This window comes from Haemorhous mexicanus, chromosome 19 (genome assembly GCF_027477595.1).
Source record: "Haemorhous mexicanus isolate bHaeMex1 chromosome 19, bHaeMex1.pri, whole genome shotgun sequence".
NCBI classification, from domain to species: Eukaryota; Metazoa; Chordata; class Aves; order Passeriformes; family Fringillidae; genus Haemorhous; species Haemorhous mexicanus.
In genome coordinates this window covers 9,724,389-9,743,440 of record NC_082359.1, presented here as the reverse complement: position 1 = coordinate 9,743,440, position 19,052 = coordinate 9,724,389, and the positions used below count along the sequence as shown (strand labels likewise).

The window sequence follows — 19,052 nt, the reverse complement described above, 5'->3', positions numbered from 1 at the left end:
GCACCTCCCTCAATTCACATGAGCTTTGGTGTCCCCACGCTGGCTGCCAGGCTTAGCAAAGTGCTGCAGGGCTATTTTTACTGCACCTTTACTCATCAAGGAGTCCCAATGTCAGTGTCCAAGTAGCTTCCACCACTGTTCTGGGAGGAAAATGTCCCAATTATATCATTGCTGCTTTTAAAAGCCTTTGCAGCAGCTGGTGGCTCTGAAGGCAGCAAATAAAACAAAGTCCAGTGGTGATATCCATGTCCTGTCAGCTCTGAGATCAAACAGTTGTCCTTCCTCTTCCCTTGTTGCCAAGAGGATGAGAAATATGCACAGTTACAGTAAATATTTCCAGGTGTGGGTGGTCTCTAAGCTCCTTTTACTGCTGGAACATGGTACCGAGCGTGGTGTTGCGGAGGGGAGTATCAAATGGAAGAATGCCAAAGTTGTTTTTCAATCCCATATTTCTGTCTGTGCTGCAGCTGGCTCATCCATCTCCTTGCACTCCTTCAGATGTGTCCATGGTGTGCCTGCCAAACAAGAGCATTCCCACCCAAAGCTGGAGCCTCTGGAGAAACACAACCCTGCCCCAGTTCTGGGGCTTTGGGCTCGAGGTCAGAGGGATCAGTAGCTGCCTGATGTATTTCTGAAACTATAATGAGCCAAATTTCACCTTTTTAAAGCAAGGTCATGGAGAAAATACACTCAAAGGATGCATAAATAAATTAGATTTTGATTAATTCCATCATATTCAGGATGTGTAGCATAATATATGAAAAGAAGAGTCAGGGATTTAACCCATTCCTTCAGAATCTGTGCAGAAAAACTAAACTCTAGTCAAAATTTATTTTAAATACAGTTAAAAGTGAAGTTAAGCTTCCTTCAGCAAGAAGACTGTGTTGCAATTAGCCAGCAGGAAGTTCCATGATGATTTTGAAAAGGTATGAGGAGAAATTTGCCAAATTGCAAATTCAAGTACCCACCCTCTGCTGTGTCCAGGACATGATCCCTTTGACCTTTGGGAGCTGCAGATAGAATAATATCCTCCCTGAAGCAACCAAACATCTTCCTGGAAGAGCCTTAATTTGACTTATTTATCTTTTTTCATTTCCATAGTCAGTTTTTCTTGCTTGTAGCCAAACCTGATCATTAATATTTTATCTGGCACGCAATGCAGTTGTTTCTGGAATGTCTTTTTTTTTCCTGCTAAACTGCATGGGGACGTTATCTGCAGGTCTTGATTGTGGTTTAAAAGCATTTGCAAGGATGAAACCTAAAAGAACATTAGCAGGAGTTGAAGCTGACCACAAAAGCAAAGGTTTGATGAGAGAAGCAAACAGAACAGCATTCTGAGGCCTGCTGGGAATACCCACCTTCTGCACAAACACACTTTTAGCCTCACTTCAGCCTTATCCCATAATTAATGTTTTTCTGCTGAATGTCATCCTTAGCTGGCAGAAATCAGCATTTTGCTTTTATTCCCTATTTCAACTGCCAAAAGAATTGGACTTTCTGAAAATACCCACCCAGTAATGAGCTGGGTGGAATCCCTTGTGTGGAATGCTGGAAGCAAAAGATGATTCACACAGGAGGGTGAGGATATGCAGCTTCTGGTACCAAAAAATGGTGATTCACCAACATTTAATGTAATTTTCATTTGGTTGGGTTTTTTTCCTACCTGAGAGTCAAGGGAGTTTCAAAACAAATTAAGCCTACTGTGAATCTGGAAAGGGAAGAGAGCTTCCTCTGAAACTGTCAATGAGAGGGTTGGGGAGAAGGAAATTGTGGAAGATTGGGGTGTGATGAGGCAGTTGTGCAGGTCAGAGGAAATGCCAGGCGTGTTCTGTCAGTCCCTGTGCTCTTGAGGGATCTCTTGAGTTGAACACAATTTACAAAGAGGAGAATCTCCAGCCAAGACCTGGCTTGGACAAAGTTGATCTTGACCAAGGTATTGGCCTGAGTTGTTTGTGGAGCAGTGGTCATTGCCCCCAAAACCCAATGCAGAAATTTTTGGAGCTGAATACCCAAAAAACAGGTACTGATACTAAATCTATGGTAGCAAACTGTTCCTTTCTAAAGGGTGATATTCTGAAGCTGTTTTCTAGAAAGAATTGGAGCAATCTGCCCTTTTTGTACATTAATCCTGTTGGGTTATGTTTTATATGTGACACACATTGTTATGAAAATAGCACAGACTGACAGCTGTGGAAACAGATTATTACATACAATTTTTTACCCAAATCGTTCTCTCCAGACACATCTGTCTGATAAATTCAAGGAAATTTGGAGGATGACTCCCTGTGCCCCACAGCCATCATGGTGCATTCTGTCCTGGTTACACACAGTAGCTTTTTGCTGTTGAATCCTACTCTACCATAAATTAATCACAGAATCCCAGACTGGTTTATGTTGGGAGGGTCAGGGACAGCTTCCACTAGCCCAGGTTGTTCCAAGCTGTGTCCAACCTGGCCTTGGACACTTCCAGGGTTGGGGCAACCTGTGCCAAGGCCTCCCCACCCTCATGGTGTTTTCCTGAATCCCTGTCTGAGCTGATTGTCCTGCTACATCAGGAATGTGATCTTAAATTCTTACTGACCATTCCAGTGTATTTAACATCGAATTTTTGCTTTAATAAATAAATGTTATGGCCTCTATGGGGCCAGCTTGAATTAGTGAAACTGCTGTTCTTTAACTTGTTACCATTTAACCAATCTTTGCAGCATGGAGATCAAAACACAGGGTGTAAAGTTCTCACCGTGGGACTGAGATGGCAGCACTTAATGAAAAGGGTGGTTGGAAATGTTGCAGCTCTTTAGTGCAGCTGCCTGGGGGTGAAGCTCTGGCAGGTGATGATCGTTATGCAATTGTACTGGCAGGAGCAATTAGAGATTTACAAGTGCTTGTAAATGCTGCTATTTATAGGATGGACACTTTATTTAACAAAATGCTAATCTTTTCTGCAGTGGGAGGAAATGTCAGAGTGGAGTGTTTCATCCTTGGGTTGGGACTGGACCGGAATGTCCAAAAGAACAGCACTTAGTTCTTTTTGTAAAAGAGAACAAAAAGAGGTTTCCAAGAGACTTGGACATGGGAAATGGAGGAAGGATATTTTGAATTTTGCAGTACTTTGGAATTCTAATATCAGTGATCTGTGGGGCTTTGCAGATCTATCTGGCTTGTGAGATTTGGAATACATAGTTTTAATTCTCAGCCTTCTAGTTTTCATTATTGAGAAGCAGAACTGAGTTACTGTGAATCTGGGAAAAGATAATTTAAATGCATTTTATTAGTTGTTTTTACTTTGTGAATAAACTTGGCCTGGCAAATTAAAAATTAGAGCCATTATGAAAGTATTTTTGTTGCGCTGTAGTAAGTTATGTTCTTGTCAGCACTCGCACTCGTACGTGCACAGTAAGTGATAGGATCTGCTCTGTTAATTCTTATTTAATCCAATCAGCCCCTCTCCAAGTGCAGGAAGCAGCAGAAGGAGGATTTCTGGGGAGAACAGACAGAGATTGCTGCAGACTGACCCCAGGGTTCAGTCAGTGAGGACAGGAAGGAGAAAGGAGAAAAAGTGTTTGTGAAGACTGAATCGGTTTAGACAGTGGGGCAACTTTTGTAGGAGGGATGAAATAAACCTTGGGTTATGGTCATTTGCTCCCAGTAGCTCCTGTGGCTTGTTGGGCCAGGGGAATGTACAGAATCATGGAATCCCAGACTGGTTTGGGGTGGAAGAATCCTTAGAGATCATCCAGTCCCAACCTCCCAGCCGCAGTCATGGACAAAGCTATGTTTTCAGGAGCTGCTAAGATATGTTGTTGTACAAAATTCTTCCTGTATCTGCACAATAAGGGAGTAAAAGTTTAATACTGAAAGCAGATTTACTGATAAAATTGTATATAAAGAAGAAAAACTTCATGTTTATTAGGTGATTTTCTATGGAGCATTTTTAGTGGATATTTGGTGCTTGAGCCAGGCTTTCTGCTTGATCTCCATGTATGTCATAAACATATTTGGTTTTGTTTTTTGTTTGGGTTTTTTAATAGCAGAGACATTTTCTTAGTGGAATATTTATGTTTTCCACCCTTAGAGAAGACAGATGGACTTGTTTATCTGCTGTGAGATTCAGGGCCAGATTATAGATAATTTTGCTTTGTGTCATTTAAAACATTATTGTTTCAGAGCAAGGAAGTTGGCAATAGTCACGTGATTCATGGTGGAAAAATTATATGCAGGCTGTTGCTGTTGCCTTAATAGGCTTAAAGGAATTAGCAGTGATGTAAATAATAGTTGTGTGTGTGGTGGGTGGGCAAGTGCCAAAGCGAGGGCGTGTTTGGGGTGAAGCCCTTCCCAAATGATCTCCTGCAAAAATAACCCTGTGAAGTGAATAATGCATTTTGATTTCTTACAAGGAAATTGTTGACAATTTTGTGATGATCTTTAATTAAAAATGCAGGCAACAACACCTGAGGGCGTTAAGATTTGAAGGGGCCTGGAGCAGTGTTTGCATTTGCATCTCTCTGACACCCTGTGGTGGCCAAGCTTGGCCCAGGGGAAAAAAAATCCCAGTCACAGGTGTTTGGAAGCTGAGGAAGAGGAGCAGCAGGGAAGAACCAGGCCTGTATATGCCAGCCTTTCTGATAAAAGCAGGAGGATTTCAAGAGACACTCCAGTGCCATTTATAATTTCATTTTTGTGCAGAATGTGCCTGCCACAGCCAAGGGGAGCGTGGGCACTGCTTTTGAGGCACGGAGGGAAACAGTGCCCAGAAATGGGGATAAGGTGCCCAGAAATGGGGACAAGGTGGCTTTGAGGCTCTGCCACACAGGATGGGGACATGCAGGAGCAGCATGGGCAGCTCGGCTGACTGTCCCTGGGCAGAGGAGGTCAGGGAGGCAATGACATGATGTAGCTGATGGTGAGGGATTTACAACTGTAGTAGTACGATTACAGTAGTATTACTAAATATTAATAGCATCTGAAATCCTCCTGCAGTTTAATTTACAGTTGATTTTTATAAATTGCCCCAAATTTTGTACATTGCCAACTGGACTAGGGGTATTTTATTAAGAAAGAAACAGGTTTATCTAAAACAAGATATGTTTCAAAACTGAGACACAGTGTCTAATGTATGTTACACTTGGCATTGATGACATGATTCTTCTTTATCAAGTGTAATTGTATCAAGGAGCTTTATCATTTTCAAAGTTGGGTGTTTATTTTTTCCACTAATTTTTTGTTCTTTTTCAAACACTTATCTGTTTGAGGCCACATATCTGTTGTGTTGAATTTAAAACATGAAAACTGACTTGGGTAGGTTATGTAGGGGAAAATGGGGTCCTGTAAAGCTGCAGTGTAATGAAACTGAGGAAGGGGTAAATTTTGTGTTAGGAATATTGGCTGGAGAAGAGAGTTGTACTCTGTTACCAGGGCTTAGGTCCCACATTGTAAATTCACTGCCCTGCGTTCCATTGAGGATCAGGTTTTAGTCCATTTAAGAAGCTCTTTGCCCCCTTCTTCTTTTCCAGAGAAACAGGAACTACAGAATGATAGGAGAGAGTTTATTCTCAGCTGCTGCAAGACCAATGCTGTTTTCACAGCTGAATTTTTCCCTTTGCAATGTTGCCTGTGAGCATCAGCCTCATTCCAGCAAGTTTCCTGTTACAGCACCTCCCAAACCTTTGCATCCTTGGAATGTGAGAGCATTTTAATCGGATTTTGGTGGTGTTTCTTAGAACAAGGAGTGGGAGAGGGAGGAAGATTTCATGGAGATCTGTGAGATGGTGGAAGGGGCAGATTGATGTGGATAAGCTGATTGGGTTAGTGGCTATTTTGGAAGGACGAGGTCGTGGACTTGGGAGGAGGGGGATGGCATCAGGGATAAGTGGTTGAGACAGAACTGCAAGTGGATTGGAAGATGAAAGGGAACGGACAAGGTGAGTGGAGTTCATTCTCCTGCCTGAGAGAGGGAGCACAAGCAGGGACAAAAATAAATCCCTGCAACTTCAGTGCCAGTGTGGGCTAAGTCTGGTCAAGGGAAGCTGAAGGTGAAATAACCACTTCTCCAGACTGCAGGCTCAGGAAGGCAAGATGCTGGTTGGGTTTTTTTAAATAATCACAAGCAGGAAGCTCCATATTCCACAGAATAAGTTTATTTGCATGGTAAATTCACACCAATATAGGGTACAGTGAGATGTGTCCAAAACTGCCCCTTCAAAGGCTGCCCAAAAGAGTCAGGAGGGTGGCAACACAAATTTGGGCCCCTGGTTATGAAGTACAGTGTGAGTTTTCTAAAAATGAAGGGTATGACAGCTTTTGAAGGAAAAAATAATCTAACCTTACATAGCTGCCTGCATCTGCTGCAAATTTAAATATACTTCTGTTAGGAAAGATTCAGGTTACTTCTTGTAGCTGAAATTCTAATTACTGCTGGTTTTCCCACTTCTCTGCAGTAAGAATATAATTAAAGCCAAAGCTCTTCTCCTGCCTTTGCTAGTGAGATACAAAACTGCTTTGTCATGGTAAAAGTTCCATTTTGATGGAAAATCAGCCGTTTGCAGGTCAGCTGCTCAGGTAGCACTTCACAGACTGCTGGCCCAGAAAAGAGCTTTACAATAGAAAGTAAATTACAGTAATTGAGATGACAGTAATGCAAAGCTCTGTGTTTAACCAGTGATTGACAGCACTTGAATATGGAAGTCTTACCTAGTTGTGGTTTTAACTGCTCAGATTTGGTGTGTCTGTTGTACAGTCTGAGTTATTCCCCCTTCACCTTTCAGTTACACCTGTAAGTGTTAATTTCTTGTCGATTCTTTAATGACTGTTTGAAAAATAAACATTCTTCTGCTTGTTACAGTTGTATGAGGTCACTCTTGCTTGGGAACCAGGTTTTTCTCCTTAGAATGCTCTGGATTTTTGTCCCACATGGCAATGTCTGGGTATTTGCCACACCTGAGTTGGAATATTTTGTTTATTTGCAGGTGAGGTCTGGGCAGTGTCTCTGGAGTGATCACATTCCCTGTCCTTAATGTGCCCTTGGTGACCAAGCTCTTGTTGTCACTATGAGAAAGGATTCAGGCCCTATGGATTGGTTGCAGCAGCAAATTATGGTAAGTGGGAGTGTGGAAATTTGTAGGGTATGTTTATTTCCATTGTATTTGGTCGTTGGGCCAAGTCAGTAAATAATGGTGTTTCTTGCTTTTTAGAGAAGGAACACTATGTCTTTCAGTGTGATAAACTCTGGTATCAGCATATCTGAAAGGCACCTTAATCTGAGTTTGCTTCCTTGTGAATTTATGTGAGAATGATGTTATTTGATGTTCATGCTGACTCTACATCAATACTTGCATTTTTCTCCTTTTTTTTTTTTTTTTCAGATTCTTTTTCCTTGCTGGAGTTTTTCAGTTCTGTTGAATGTGTAATTCCAACTATGGCAACAAGAGTAGAAATAAATTCTACTTTGGCGTCTTTGACGGCAGTCCCTGACCTAGCTGAGCTCAGGGCTGAGGAGAAGGCACAGCGTGTGTATGTCAGTGTGCTTTCAGATGCCAGCAACAAGGCAAAGGAGGCCTCAGCATCCCTGTCTCTCGAAGAGAACAAGAAATTTGGGAATTCCTTGAGATCTGCAACGATGCCCTCGCTGGGATCAAGGCCGAGACTTTTCCCAAAGCCTTTTTGTAAAGAGAAATCCTCGGATACTTTTGCAAACGTCAAACCGCCCGTGCCAGCGTTCAGATCCAGCAGCATGGTGAGAAAGGCCACTGAGGAAACGTCCTCTGTGAAGGTGTTGAGTGGGAATGTCCCTCCCTTAGTGGATCAGAAAGCCATTGACACTGAAAATCAAGCTGGCAGTGACATGGTGACAAATGTGACTTTCTACACGGGGCCCAGTGCCAACACAGTCATTCTGTTCGAGCCAGGGGGCCCCGAGCAGACCAAGGTCAGCCTGGCCCAGGAGAAAAGGGCTCAGGAGCGCAGGGCATTCTCTGCTCTGCAAAGCAAGGACCTCCAGGGCTCTGTGAAACCAGCAGAGACCCCCAGGAATCCTGAGGGGGCTCTCCATAGGCATATGTCATTTTCCTCCAGTCTCAGACCTGAATCCTGGAACTCCCTCAAAACCGGGGAAAAGAAAGATGCTCGGGAAGCTCATCCAGGGGAGAAGAACAATGATGATGCAAATAATCTCAACAATAAAGTTGATTTTTCTGTTGATGTCCAGCAAAGGGCAAAACATAGACCAGTGTCTGCTATTTTTCTGGAATCATTAAGAGATCAAAAGCATCACGCTGTGGAAGCCTCTGAGGAAAAATCTCCTACAGAGAAATCTGGGGTTAGAAAACCAAGGCCTTTGTCCATGGACCTGACAGCTAAGTTTGAACACAAAGATCTTTCTTCTTGCAAGAAGGCTGGTTCATCCCATGAAAGCAAGGAGAATGTATCCATAATTGCTTTTACTGATGTGGGTACTCATGATCAGTCTGAAACGGGGCCAAAACATGAAGAAACTGAATTTAATAAAAGCAGTTCTTCTAAAACAAATCTGAAATGCAGTAGTCAGGACATTGGCATCCTAAATAATGGGAAATACACCTGGGAAACTAAACTTAAATCTAAAAGTGAACAAATTGAGACAAAACCAGAAATAATTATTAACTTGCATGGTCCTGAAAGAAGCCCTGAAACAACCAGTGAAAGCAGAACTAATAAGGGGGGGAAAAGAGCAGATCAGAAGGAAACATACACGTTCCTGAGCTGTGAAAGTCCTGCAGCTTCCTCCGAAAAAGAGAATAATATCTTAAGAGGCAGTGTTAAAAAACACATCAGTTTGTTTACTTCAGAAAATCCCAGTGCCACAGTGGATACAGAGCTTCTTCCAGAGAAGGAAAACAGGTGTGTGACCATCCAGCAGAGGATCAAGGAGCTGACAACAGAAAATCCTCCTGAGGTTAAGGGAGGAAATCTGCGCCGCTCACTGCAGTTACGGCCACTCTCTGCAGACTTAACCAAGATGTAGGTTACAGAGAAATTCTCTTTAATCCTCTTGGCTTTGTGTTGTTAAGTAAAACTTGCTCTCTCAGTCCAGTAAAAGAAGCTTGATCATTTAGCTTCCACTTAATGTGATGTTTTTAGTATTATTCTTAAGCTCCTTTCCTGCCTTTTTTAATCTGAAAAAGAGAAAATTAAATATATTCCATCAACAGCTGAAAAAAATGAAGCTGTCAATACTGTGACCTTTGCATGTAAGTGTAACTGTCAGTGAGAGATATTGTAGCTTGGTATGCATATCTAAATCCTCTATTATCAATTAAGATGCATAATTAACAACATCATTTATATTAACAATAATGAATATGGTTATATTAATAGTTAATATATTAATAGTTTGAAAATTCCTTTGGTCTAGATACAATTTAACCACCAAATACAATCATTTACTATGAAAAAGTGATATTTTTCCTTTAGGAAATGTAACTGAATGGATAATTTCTACCAGCCTGCTTTGGTAGGAAGCCACCCTGCTCACTGACCAGCTGGACTAAAGAAATAACACCAGTCCTTTGTTTTAGATTTTCAAGTCCAACATCAGGGGGTGAAGCAAAGCCTGAGAAACCTGGGGAGGCTGGAGCTGACTCAATCCACGACCTGCAGGAAAATCCAAAAGTAAGGAACTGGCAGCAGCTGATGGGCTCCAGCTGGCTCTGCAAGGTCCTGTTGTGTGTGGCTTTATCAACCAGTGACTTTTTAATGGGTATGGGGATTATTAGGGCTGACACAACCCCAGTGGATTTGCTGGTGTGAGTTTGTCTTTAGGATGTGCAGAGAAAAGTTCAGGAGTGTCGTGTCAGCTGAGTTTGTCCAGCTCTGTGTGCACACTGCTCAGTATAGGAGTGGTACAGAGGGAAGAATATTTTGTGCTCTGTTTTTAAGGGATTTCTGATGCATGAAACCCCAGTGAACTGCCTGTGGCTGTGGTGGGTTTGTGCAGTGATTATTTTTTATTTTCTCCAAGCAGAGCATTAAGATTGTGTTTTCTTGCATCTATTTCCCAGCTCCTGATAAATCCCAGCCTGGACCTTGGTCAGTCTCCTCAACAACATTTACCTGAGCAGTTTAGACAACAAAGTGTTCCAGGGAAAATGGGGATTTGCTCTGGAAGCTTTAGGCTCTCTCTGTTTCTAAGCAACACTTCAGTGTTGCAAAACAGAACTTCTCTGGTGACAGTTCTTGGTAGAGGAGATTTAATGTAGTTTAAGGGTGTTTGTAGTGAGTTCTTCTGTCTTTTTTCCTGTCCAAGATAGGAATATGTGGTAAGGAAAAGGTACAGGTGCAAAGTTTCTGTAGTTCAGTGTTACTTTCAAGGAGAGCAATTAGTTTTAAAAAGAAAACCTTTCGTAAATGGAAGTGCTGTTTTCAGAATCTGACAATAAAGTAGGATTAAAGAAATTCCTTGAAGAATATAGCTCAGGATTAAAAATCTTCATTTATGAATACATTTAGTGTTAATTTTCTGATGTTCTTTAGCTTTATTTTAAAGACAATTTTAAACTGAATCTGAGTTTTAAATTTTAAAACCTGAATAAAAGATTGAACTCCTGTAAGACCTCTAGTGTTCGGATTCCCTTCATTATTTGCATGCTGTGCTTTTTCAGCAAGTGCTATTAAAAATACCATCTTTTAGGATGCTGCTTGTATTTCCTGTGACTAGATAATAGTGAAAGATTGGTAATAAATATTAATTTCCATCTTTCCTTTTTTACTTTGTCTCAGCTTAACATTTCTCATGGCTGAGCAGCTCCAGCTGTGATATTTACTCAGATCTTCATTTTCCTTTGCAGTTCAACCATGTAACTGGTTATTAGAGAGATAATTCTGTTAAAATCAAGATTCAGGAGCTGGAGCTACACATTCCCTTAGGTTACCTCATCCTCACTGGAGTTTGTGTTCAGGGAATATGAATGTGTTTGACTTGTACAGGCTCTGTTGCACAAAGTAGGTGCAAGTAAGTTTTAAAATAAATGTTATTCCACATTTTTAAAATAAACTCAAGATAACTGTTGGATTTTGTTGTTCCAGAGCAAGGAGCTGAAGCTCACCCATGGCACAGATTTCACCGAGGCATTTGGTCCTGGGAAGCCTTGGAAATCCCGGCAGGTTTTAAAGATAACCAATAAACCTGATCAGCTGGAGAGGAAAGGGAGCTTCCTGGGAGATGGTCAGCATTTCTCACAGCAGAGTGAGAGTTCTGTCTCATTCACAAGCAACTTTGAAAAGAAACTAAACCCAGCTCTTCTGGAAAAGCCCTTCATTAAAACTGTCCGGGCCACCTTGTTTGAGCACAATGTGCAGAAGCACAACGTTGTTGCTGAGCAGTCTGGGGCTGATCCTGCACCAAAAAGGAACCAGGAGGCTGAGGCAAAGCAGGACCTGGTGCTTTCAGGGCACAGCAGACGCTCGTGGATGGGAGAAGGGGAGGAAAGCACCACTGCAAAGGAGCATCACAAGCAGCCTGATCCATCAAAACATCCAGCACACGTAGAGAAAAGTCCAAAACCAGCTTCTTCTAGTGAAGACAAGAAAATGAGTTCAGGAATTGTTTTAGAAAAATCTTTGGTTGAGAAGAGTGAAAAACCTGCTCCCAAAAATGCAGAAGATTCTCAAATTTACCAAAGAATAGAGCCCAGGTATGAAATCTTTCAGACTTGTGGTGAAAGGGCTCTTAGTGAAGCCATCACAATGGCTCCTGAGAAAAAGGCCATGACACTCAGAACTAGAAAATCATCTGTGAAAGAGAATAAAACTGATGAGGACGTTGTACCCACAGGGCAGTTGGTTAAGACAAGTAGTCACACTCTTTACTTGAAAGAAGATAATGTTACTTCAGAAGCCAGAGAGGCAAAAGTTCTCACAAGTAAAGCTGTGTTGAGAGAACCTGCTGTTTTTCTCTCCAGTGAATGCACTTTACCTGAACAGAAAAGAGACTCTGATAAAACTGATCCTGAGCCACTGTTCATAGCTGAGAAAATACCTTATTCCACGAACAAAAGTAAAGGTTTGGGAATGAGTGAAAAAGTCAGCAAGCTACATGCTGAAATTAAAGGTGATAAGAGTGAGGTCTCTTCTGTAGATAAATCAGAGAGGATTAATGTTGTGAAAAGCTCTTCTGAGAAAAGGAGTTTCAGGGCAGGTGGGACAGACATCCATGAATTCCGAACCAACTTGGATCGTGAAGTGATTTCCACAAGTGTCAATAAACATGGGGCTCAGGCTTCAGTGCTTGCAAGTGGGCAATATTTTAAATCTTCCAGTAGCCACCCCCCTGATACGAAAGGACTGAATGTTACTAAAGAGGAATCTGGGGCCTTTGGGTTGAGGAAAAGTCTGGACTTAAACTGCAAAGAGCAAGACTTCAGCTTGGCTTGTTCAGCTCCTGAAAACAGCGAGAAACTCCGAGGAGCAGATCCAGAAGAGAAAGTCAGGAGAAGCAGAAGTAGCGTTTCTGACTTGAAGATTTCTGAAAGGTGGAGGAGGAGGACCTTGCCTCAGGAGTCACTCAAGGTGGAAGAAGTTGTGTGGCTGACTCCTGAGAATATCAAGAAGCTGAGCCGGACAGATTCATTGCAATTGAATGAAAATTTACTTAAAAAGAGAAGCAAAAATATCAAAGATGGGGTGGAGAGGAGTGAGGCTAACCAAGCTGTTCTTGGCAGTCCTGATGATTACACAAAACATCAGAGTTCTGTATTTGAGCCAAAGGCAACTTATTTTGCAGTGACTTATCAGATTCCTGGTATCAAAAAAGAGAAAAGCTTTGTTGGTGCTCCCAGTGCAAGTGAAATTAATACGGTTTCTGGTTCAAGTGAGGCAGCAGCAATTAATCTGGACCCTGTTTTTCCTGGAAGGTCCAAACCTTTATTGCAGCAACCAAATAAAAATGTGACAAGTTCAACTTGTAGAGAAGACTCCTGGGAAGCACGTATTAGCAAGGATTGGGTCAAAGAAGATGAAAAAGATGCTGTTTTCTCCAAAAATGTTGCATTTGGTAATTTTCATGTGTCTAGGAAAGATAACCAACAGCATCACGAAAAAGGTCTCGATCATTCTAAAGAGAAAATTATAGATGTTGATGCTTTCCTGTTAAAACATGATCTGGAAAGTGCAGCTCAGGCTGATCTCAAGAGTGGCAGAAGGAAAATCTCCTCTTACCACGAACCGCGGTCCCCGCCGCGTTCCGCGCAGGCGCGTAAGGACAGTGAGCTGGGCCCCCAGAAAAGGAGTGACAATAATTCTGATCTGCCTGCTAGGAAGGCTGAGGGTGGGTACAGATCCCAAATTCTCGATATTGATGCACTTATGGCAGAATATAAAGAAGAATCAGCAAAGGCCAGTAAAGTTCAGGAGAAGCTTTCTGAAGATCTCAGCTTGCTGAGTAGGGAGAGATCAAAGAACAAAAGGAATGTGTCAGAGAGAATGACTCTTACCTACAGCTGGAACGAGTGGAAGAGTGGATCAGACCACTATTCAGTTAATAACAAACCAGGTGAACGTGCAGAAGAGCAGCAGAGGCCAGAGAAACTAATCCTAAATGAAAAGAGCAAAGAGAAACTAGAACTACAGAGCCCTGAATTTGATAAGCAGAAGTCCAAAGACAGAAAGGTCAGCCCTCCTTACTGGGGAAACCCCAGCAGCATTTTTCCAGAGAAGTTTGTAAATTCACCTGTGGAATTTGCTAGGAAGAAAACTTTCATTGTTGATGAGGATGAGGAGGTGAACTTGGCCTCCAGAAATCAGGGTGCAAAATTTGTAATTGAAAAGGTACAGCCCATAAATGCAGTGAGTACAGAGCAGAGGCTGGAAGTCAGTCTGGCCTCCAAGTTGTCCCTAAAGGCTGATGATGGGCTCTTGCAGAAGAAGTTGGTGACAAAGGAACAATTCTTGGAGGTGTCCCCAGAGGGCGATTGGAGCAAAAACATAGTGAGGAGCTCTACACTAAGAAGCAAAGACAGCTCAAATAAAATGTATGAGGGTGACTCTTTTAAAAGTAAGACTGATTGGAAGGGCTACATGTCTGGGTTTGGGACTGTCCCCGCGGATCTCAGACGATCCTACTCGGAAAAATGCCGCCAAGGGAGGGACAGCCTGCCCCTCATGCAGGATCTGAGGGCAAGGAAGGACCTGCACCGATCCAGGCCAAGCTTCCCTTTGGAAAGTGTGGATAACTCGTGGAAGCACAAGGTGTCAGCTCCGTCAGAACCATTCTTCCATGAGGATAAAAAGGTATTTTCAAATGGTAGCCAAGTGTGTCACGTAGCTGTAACTGAACTTTTCTTTATTGAGGATTTTGTTGTGTCCTTGCAGCTCTTCTCAGCACTCTGCAGCAAGGCAGCAGATCCAGACTTTTCACTGGATTTCATTTCTTTTTGGGTTCTCTTTCCCTGAGCAGCAGCTATTGCTCTAGATGACCTCATTTTTGCTTCAAGTCTAGAGATACTGATTGATGTTTTTGTGGAGAGATTGAAAAAGCTTTAAAAAGTGTGCTTATTATTTCTGTAATGCTGTGAACCTAGGAGGTTAAATTGTGACTCTGCAATTTTATGTTTACTTGAAAAGAAGTAATTTGGGTTTATTTTACGAGTTGTCAGCAGTGATCTTTTAGGAAACTCTTTGTTTTTTGTCTTTATCTGAAGGAAGCAAATTTTATTTTTATTTTTACTGGGTGAATGGCCTTCATTTGTCTGTGAAACTCCACTGCTTTCCTGATGTGGGTGAAAGACAAGAGATTCCCTTCACACAGTGACATGTGAATGAAATCCAGAGGTTGGATTTGGTTGGAAAAGACCTTTATGGTCCTATAATTCTGGGATTAAAGTGTAGGATGTTCATTGCTATCATGTTTTTCCATTCTGTGTTTTCAGCTTTGAGTTTCCTCTGGTTTTGTTTTTTTTTTCCCAAAAGGTGTTTTATATATATGGAAAATATCTATATATGTCATGTATATTTAATCACATTCATAACTGTATTTTACAGGCTCCCAGGAAAGAGTGGAGCAAGCAGAGCTCAGACAAAACAGAGGGAACAGACTTTTCCTCAGTGTCTACACATAGGAGCCACCACAGTTTCTACAAGGAGAGAAGAGCAGATTTTGGGATGGTATGTGACCCTGGAGGAGGGGTTTGGGGCTGGATCAGGGGAGCTGCAGCTGTTTTCCTTTTTACAGAGGGCTGTGCTAGAAGGATGAATCTGCCAAGCAGAGAAGCATTTGCTGGGGGTTGAACTGGTGAGGCTGCCCCTCCCTGGGATCCCACCCCAGTGCTCCCTGCCAAAGCTTCCAACACGAAGCCTCAGCCTTGCAGCTTGTTCAGTTTACTTTCTGAGTGAGGAATTTTCATCCTGAACTCAAGATGGCTCTAGAGCATTGAAGTTTTTGTTGTTTTCTCAGCTTGTTTTGTTTTCTCAGACAAATAGAAGTGTGTCCCAGCCTGAGAAATGATGGGTTTAATTGTCTTTCTGTCGGCAGCACACAGAGAAATGTTTCTGGGAAAGATCACAGCTGACATTTTGGGTAGCTTGATTTGTCTCTAACACACAAATTGTTGAGGTGAATTCCTTCTTGATGTTGTTGGCTGCTGTTCTCCCCAGTTTCAGAAGGATATTCTGACTTTAGCCCTCAGAGAAATTTTATGTTGGGAAATAGCATCCTACATCCAGTTGTTCTGAAATATGAAACAAAGGTCTGGATGTTCCAAAAGATGGGCAATAAATGAAATGTCAATGTTTCCTGAGGGAAGTAAAGGATTTGGAAAATGGGGACTGAAGCATGTTGTCCCATGGACTGTCCCAAGGTCAGACCTCCCCTGTCCTGTCTCTGCCAGCACACTCTGCAGTGAGGTGCTGCACTGCCCTGTTCTGTCATGGCTCACTCTGCTGTTTGCAGCTCTTTAGCAGAGAACAGAAAAATAAAAAAAAGAAAAGAAACTCAGTGGTTTCTTTCCTTCTAGCAAAGGAAAAGAGAATACCTAAATCTGTAAGGATTTTATAAACAAATTTCCTAATTGGAGTTTTGGAAGTGGGCTCAGATTGTTCTTCAGTTCTAGTCTTAAAGCTTCCTGGAAGATCTCCAAGGGCTCATGTCCCTTTTTCTTTCCCATTCTTAGCACGGTCCATCTTAGGGAATTTAGGTTATTGACAGAATGGGCATTTATCCAACCCCCAAATGTTATGTGCCATCAGCTTATAGTGCAAATATGTAAAGGTGGTGTTGGCCAGGTAGGAGATGTGGGACAGAAGGGCTGTTGGAAGTAGTGCTGGGATAACTGAACTGTACTCAAACAAATACAGCTGTTCTCCAACTTCATTGTTGACTGGAAGGTTACTCAGGATAATCTTTCAGCTTCACCAAGTGTAGCCTGAGACAGAAGGGAAGGTGGGAAAGGGAGACTCAGCTCCATGAAGAGAGGAAGCTGACTTGTGTGGAATTCAGGAAGATCCAAGTGCTTTGCTCCTTTGTGTTCTTTGGAAAGGCTCCTCGGGGTGGGATTGTGCAGAGCCCAGGGAGCCAAAGGGCAGCCTGCTCCTCCTGGGTGTAAAGTGTGAGTGAGTGCATGGAAGGGGCTTTGACTGCTTCTGGGAGGTGGAAAGCTCACCACACTGATGTTTTCCAAAGCCCTACAGAGGCACTGCAGAAGATTATGTAAAACCAAACCATTTCTTCTGCACCAAGGCTATGCCTTTGTTTTCCTTGGAGAAAACAGAGGTTTTGGGTGCGGAGTCGCAGTTCCCAGTTCCGTCAGCACGTTCCAACACTCCCCTCTGCTGGAGACACATCTGAGCTGTGTGAGCTGGACAGACACGAGGGGTCAGGAAAGAGCCACTGGAGGCACAGTTAAATCCCCTATTTCCCAGCAGTCCCATTGCAGTCTGTATTTCCCTTGGTGCAGCTGGAAAGAGGGATTAGATGGAAATGTGACATCGTGCTGCTTTTTGCTTTGAGCAGTTTCTGTGTAGTTGGGAAGTTACTTATTTTTCTTTGTGACTTAGTGACAAAATATATTCTCCAGTCCATATTGCTGGTCAGTAAGGGTGTATTGGTATTGTTCTAGTGAGACTGAGTGCTCAAAGTGACAAGTCTTGTTGTAGAATAAACAGGTTTTTTTGGTTCACATTCACCAATAAAGCAGTGAAGCACTGATATTGATACCCTTTTATATTTGCCAAATGAATTTGCAAGAATCAGTTTGTTGCATTACTCCACATCTGTCTGTGTTAGTAAACAGCTGCTTGGATGGCATTTTCCAGGACAGTTGATGAGCTAGGTTCTTATGGATAAACACAATTCCAAATGGAAGCAAGGTGCAGTAGTGTAATTTACCTCTGGAGAGGTCATTTCTTTGTGATTATATTCCCGAGAATCTGCTTGTAATTAGGCTTTTAGAACATTACATAGGATGCCTTTGAAATCAACCTCTGCAAAATACAAGTGGTAATATGGGATTGGTGTTTGAAATTGCAAAGGATGGCACTTTGGAGATTTAACACTCATCTAGATCACATTGTTCAGCTATTTTAAGTTTGTATTGATTAAAAAACAGAGTAAGGCTTTTATAAGGATTCCAGCATCACTGCCTGACTGTCATCATCTGTGGTTTTACTATGGCTGGTATTTCCCTCTCTTTTGGCCCTGCTGCAGCACAGAGTAGGTATAAAAATTAAATTCTGTGCTTTGGACAGTGAGGGGTTTCTCTCACCAACTCAGCTGCAAATCTCAGAGCCTGCAGCAGGCTCAGGGCCTTGGGTCCTTGTAGGGATCTTTTCCTTTGGACCTGGAATGCAGGTGAAGGGACAGGTGTGAGTACTGAGCTGGTCCCTGTGGTTGGGGCTGTTCCCTCTCAGTGCCCTACCTGCACATCCAGGGGCAGCCACAGAGCTCAGGAGGTGTTTCCATAAACTGTGTGATGCCATTAGAGCTGAGCTCAGTCACAAGCCTGGATTCCTGATTGAGTCATCCAGACTGATAAGAGTGTTGGGAATGAAAACCTGAGGAATGTGTGCTGGGACTCATCCTCCCAATAAAGGAACTGCACTTGTGCTCTGGGGCTGGAGGAATTGCACCTTCAGCTGGAGATGGAGCAGCTTTAACCCAAACTCCTGCTTTGGGGAGTTAGAACAGAGCACTGCTACTATAACTGGTGTAGGCACGAGTTGTTTTGAAGTCTCTCAACATATTATTTATTTATTTTAAATTAAAGTCTGGGGGTTTTTTTTGTCATTTAGGGAGGAAAATCTCTCTAATGGTCTCCATAGAAAGATGCATTCATATGAGACTGAGTTGTGTGGGTGGAGAAGGATTTGTTGAAGAAAATCATGAGCTGACTCCTAAAATATCTTGGAAATGAAGTGCAAGGGAGAGAAGATAAATATTTTATAAACATGTGCAGATGAATTTATGGTTTGGCTTGTCACAGTTCACCAGTTGTTTTCAGTTCTGCCCATGACAGGTCTGTCTCCTGCCCACTGAAAACCACACCTTCTCTTTTTCTGCATTGTATAAAGCTTCTAATACTGGAGTTTTGTTCCTTCTGAAACCCATCTTGAGTTGTTCTGTTACCCCAAAAACTAACTACAACCTGGAAGAAAATCAAAATACTTTGCTTGAGCTCTACAGGAATTCATAGGTGATGATTAGCAAAGTGAAGAGGTAGTTTCCTGGAAGTATCAAAATTTCAGGGAGAGGAGACTGCAGCATCTTCGAAGGTGTTTTGCATCACCTCAACCTTTTCCCTCCCTGGGAAGGGTGAGAGCTGGAGCAGTGCTGGGAGGAGACAGGCTGCCCTCCCTGGATGGGCTCCTGTCACTTATCTTTCCTTTTCCCATCAAAAAAAGGATGTAAGTAAAAAAAAAAAAAAAACAACAAAAAAAAAACTGTGTTACAATTCCCTTTTTTGCTCTTCACAAACCACCCACTGCTGATGTCCAACAACTCCACCACTCTCTATTTTAGACCCAGCCCGAGGAGAACGACCCGGGGGTGGGTAAAGCTCTGCCTGGGCTTTCTTCCTTTTTTGGCAGTTTTT

At 42.4% G+C, this 19,052-nt stretch overlaps 1 protein-coding gene across 2 annotated transcripts in view; it reads left to right on the top strand.

Annotated features, from left to right (window-relative positions):
• Positions 1 to 19,052, top strand: part of KIAA1671 (KIAA1671 ortholog) — a 64,935-nt gene that overhangs the window by 13,338 nt on the left and 32,545 nt on the right. For both annotated transcript variants that reach the window (XM_059863764.1, XM_059863765.1), the window contains 5 exons: positions 6,966 to 7,094; positions 7,362 to 8,994; positions 9,552 to 9,645; positions 11,059 to 14,259; positions 15,010 to 15,132. In XM_059863764.1, coding sequence (XP_059719747.1) covers positions 7,415 to 8,994; positions 9,552 to 9,645; positions 11,059 to 14,259; positions 15,010 to 15,132 — 4,998 coding nt within the window. In that variant the 5' untranslated portion in view covers positions 6,966 to 7,094; positions 7,362 to 7,414. The remainder of the gene's footprint in view (positions 1 to 6,965; positions 7,095 to 7,361; positions 8,995 to 9,551; positions 9,646 to 11,058; positions 14,260 to 15,009; positions 15,133 to 19,052) is intronic.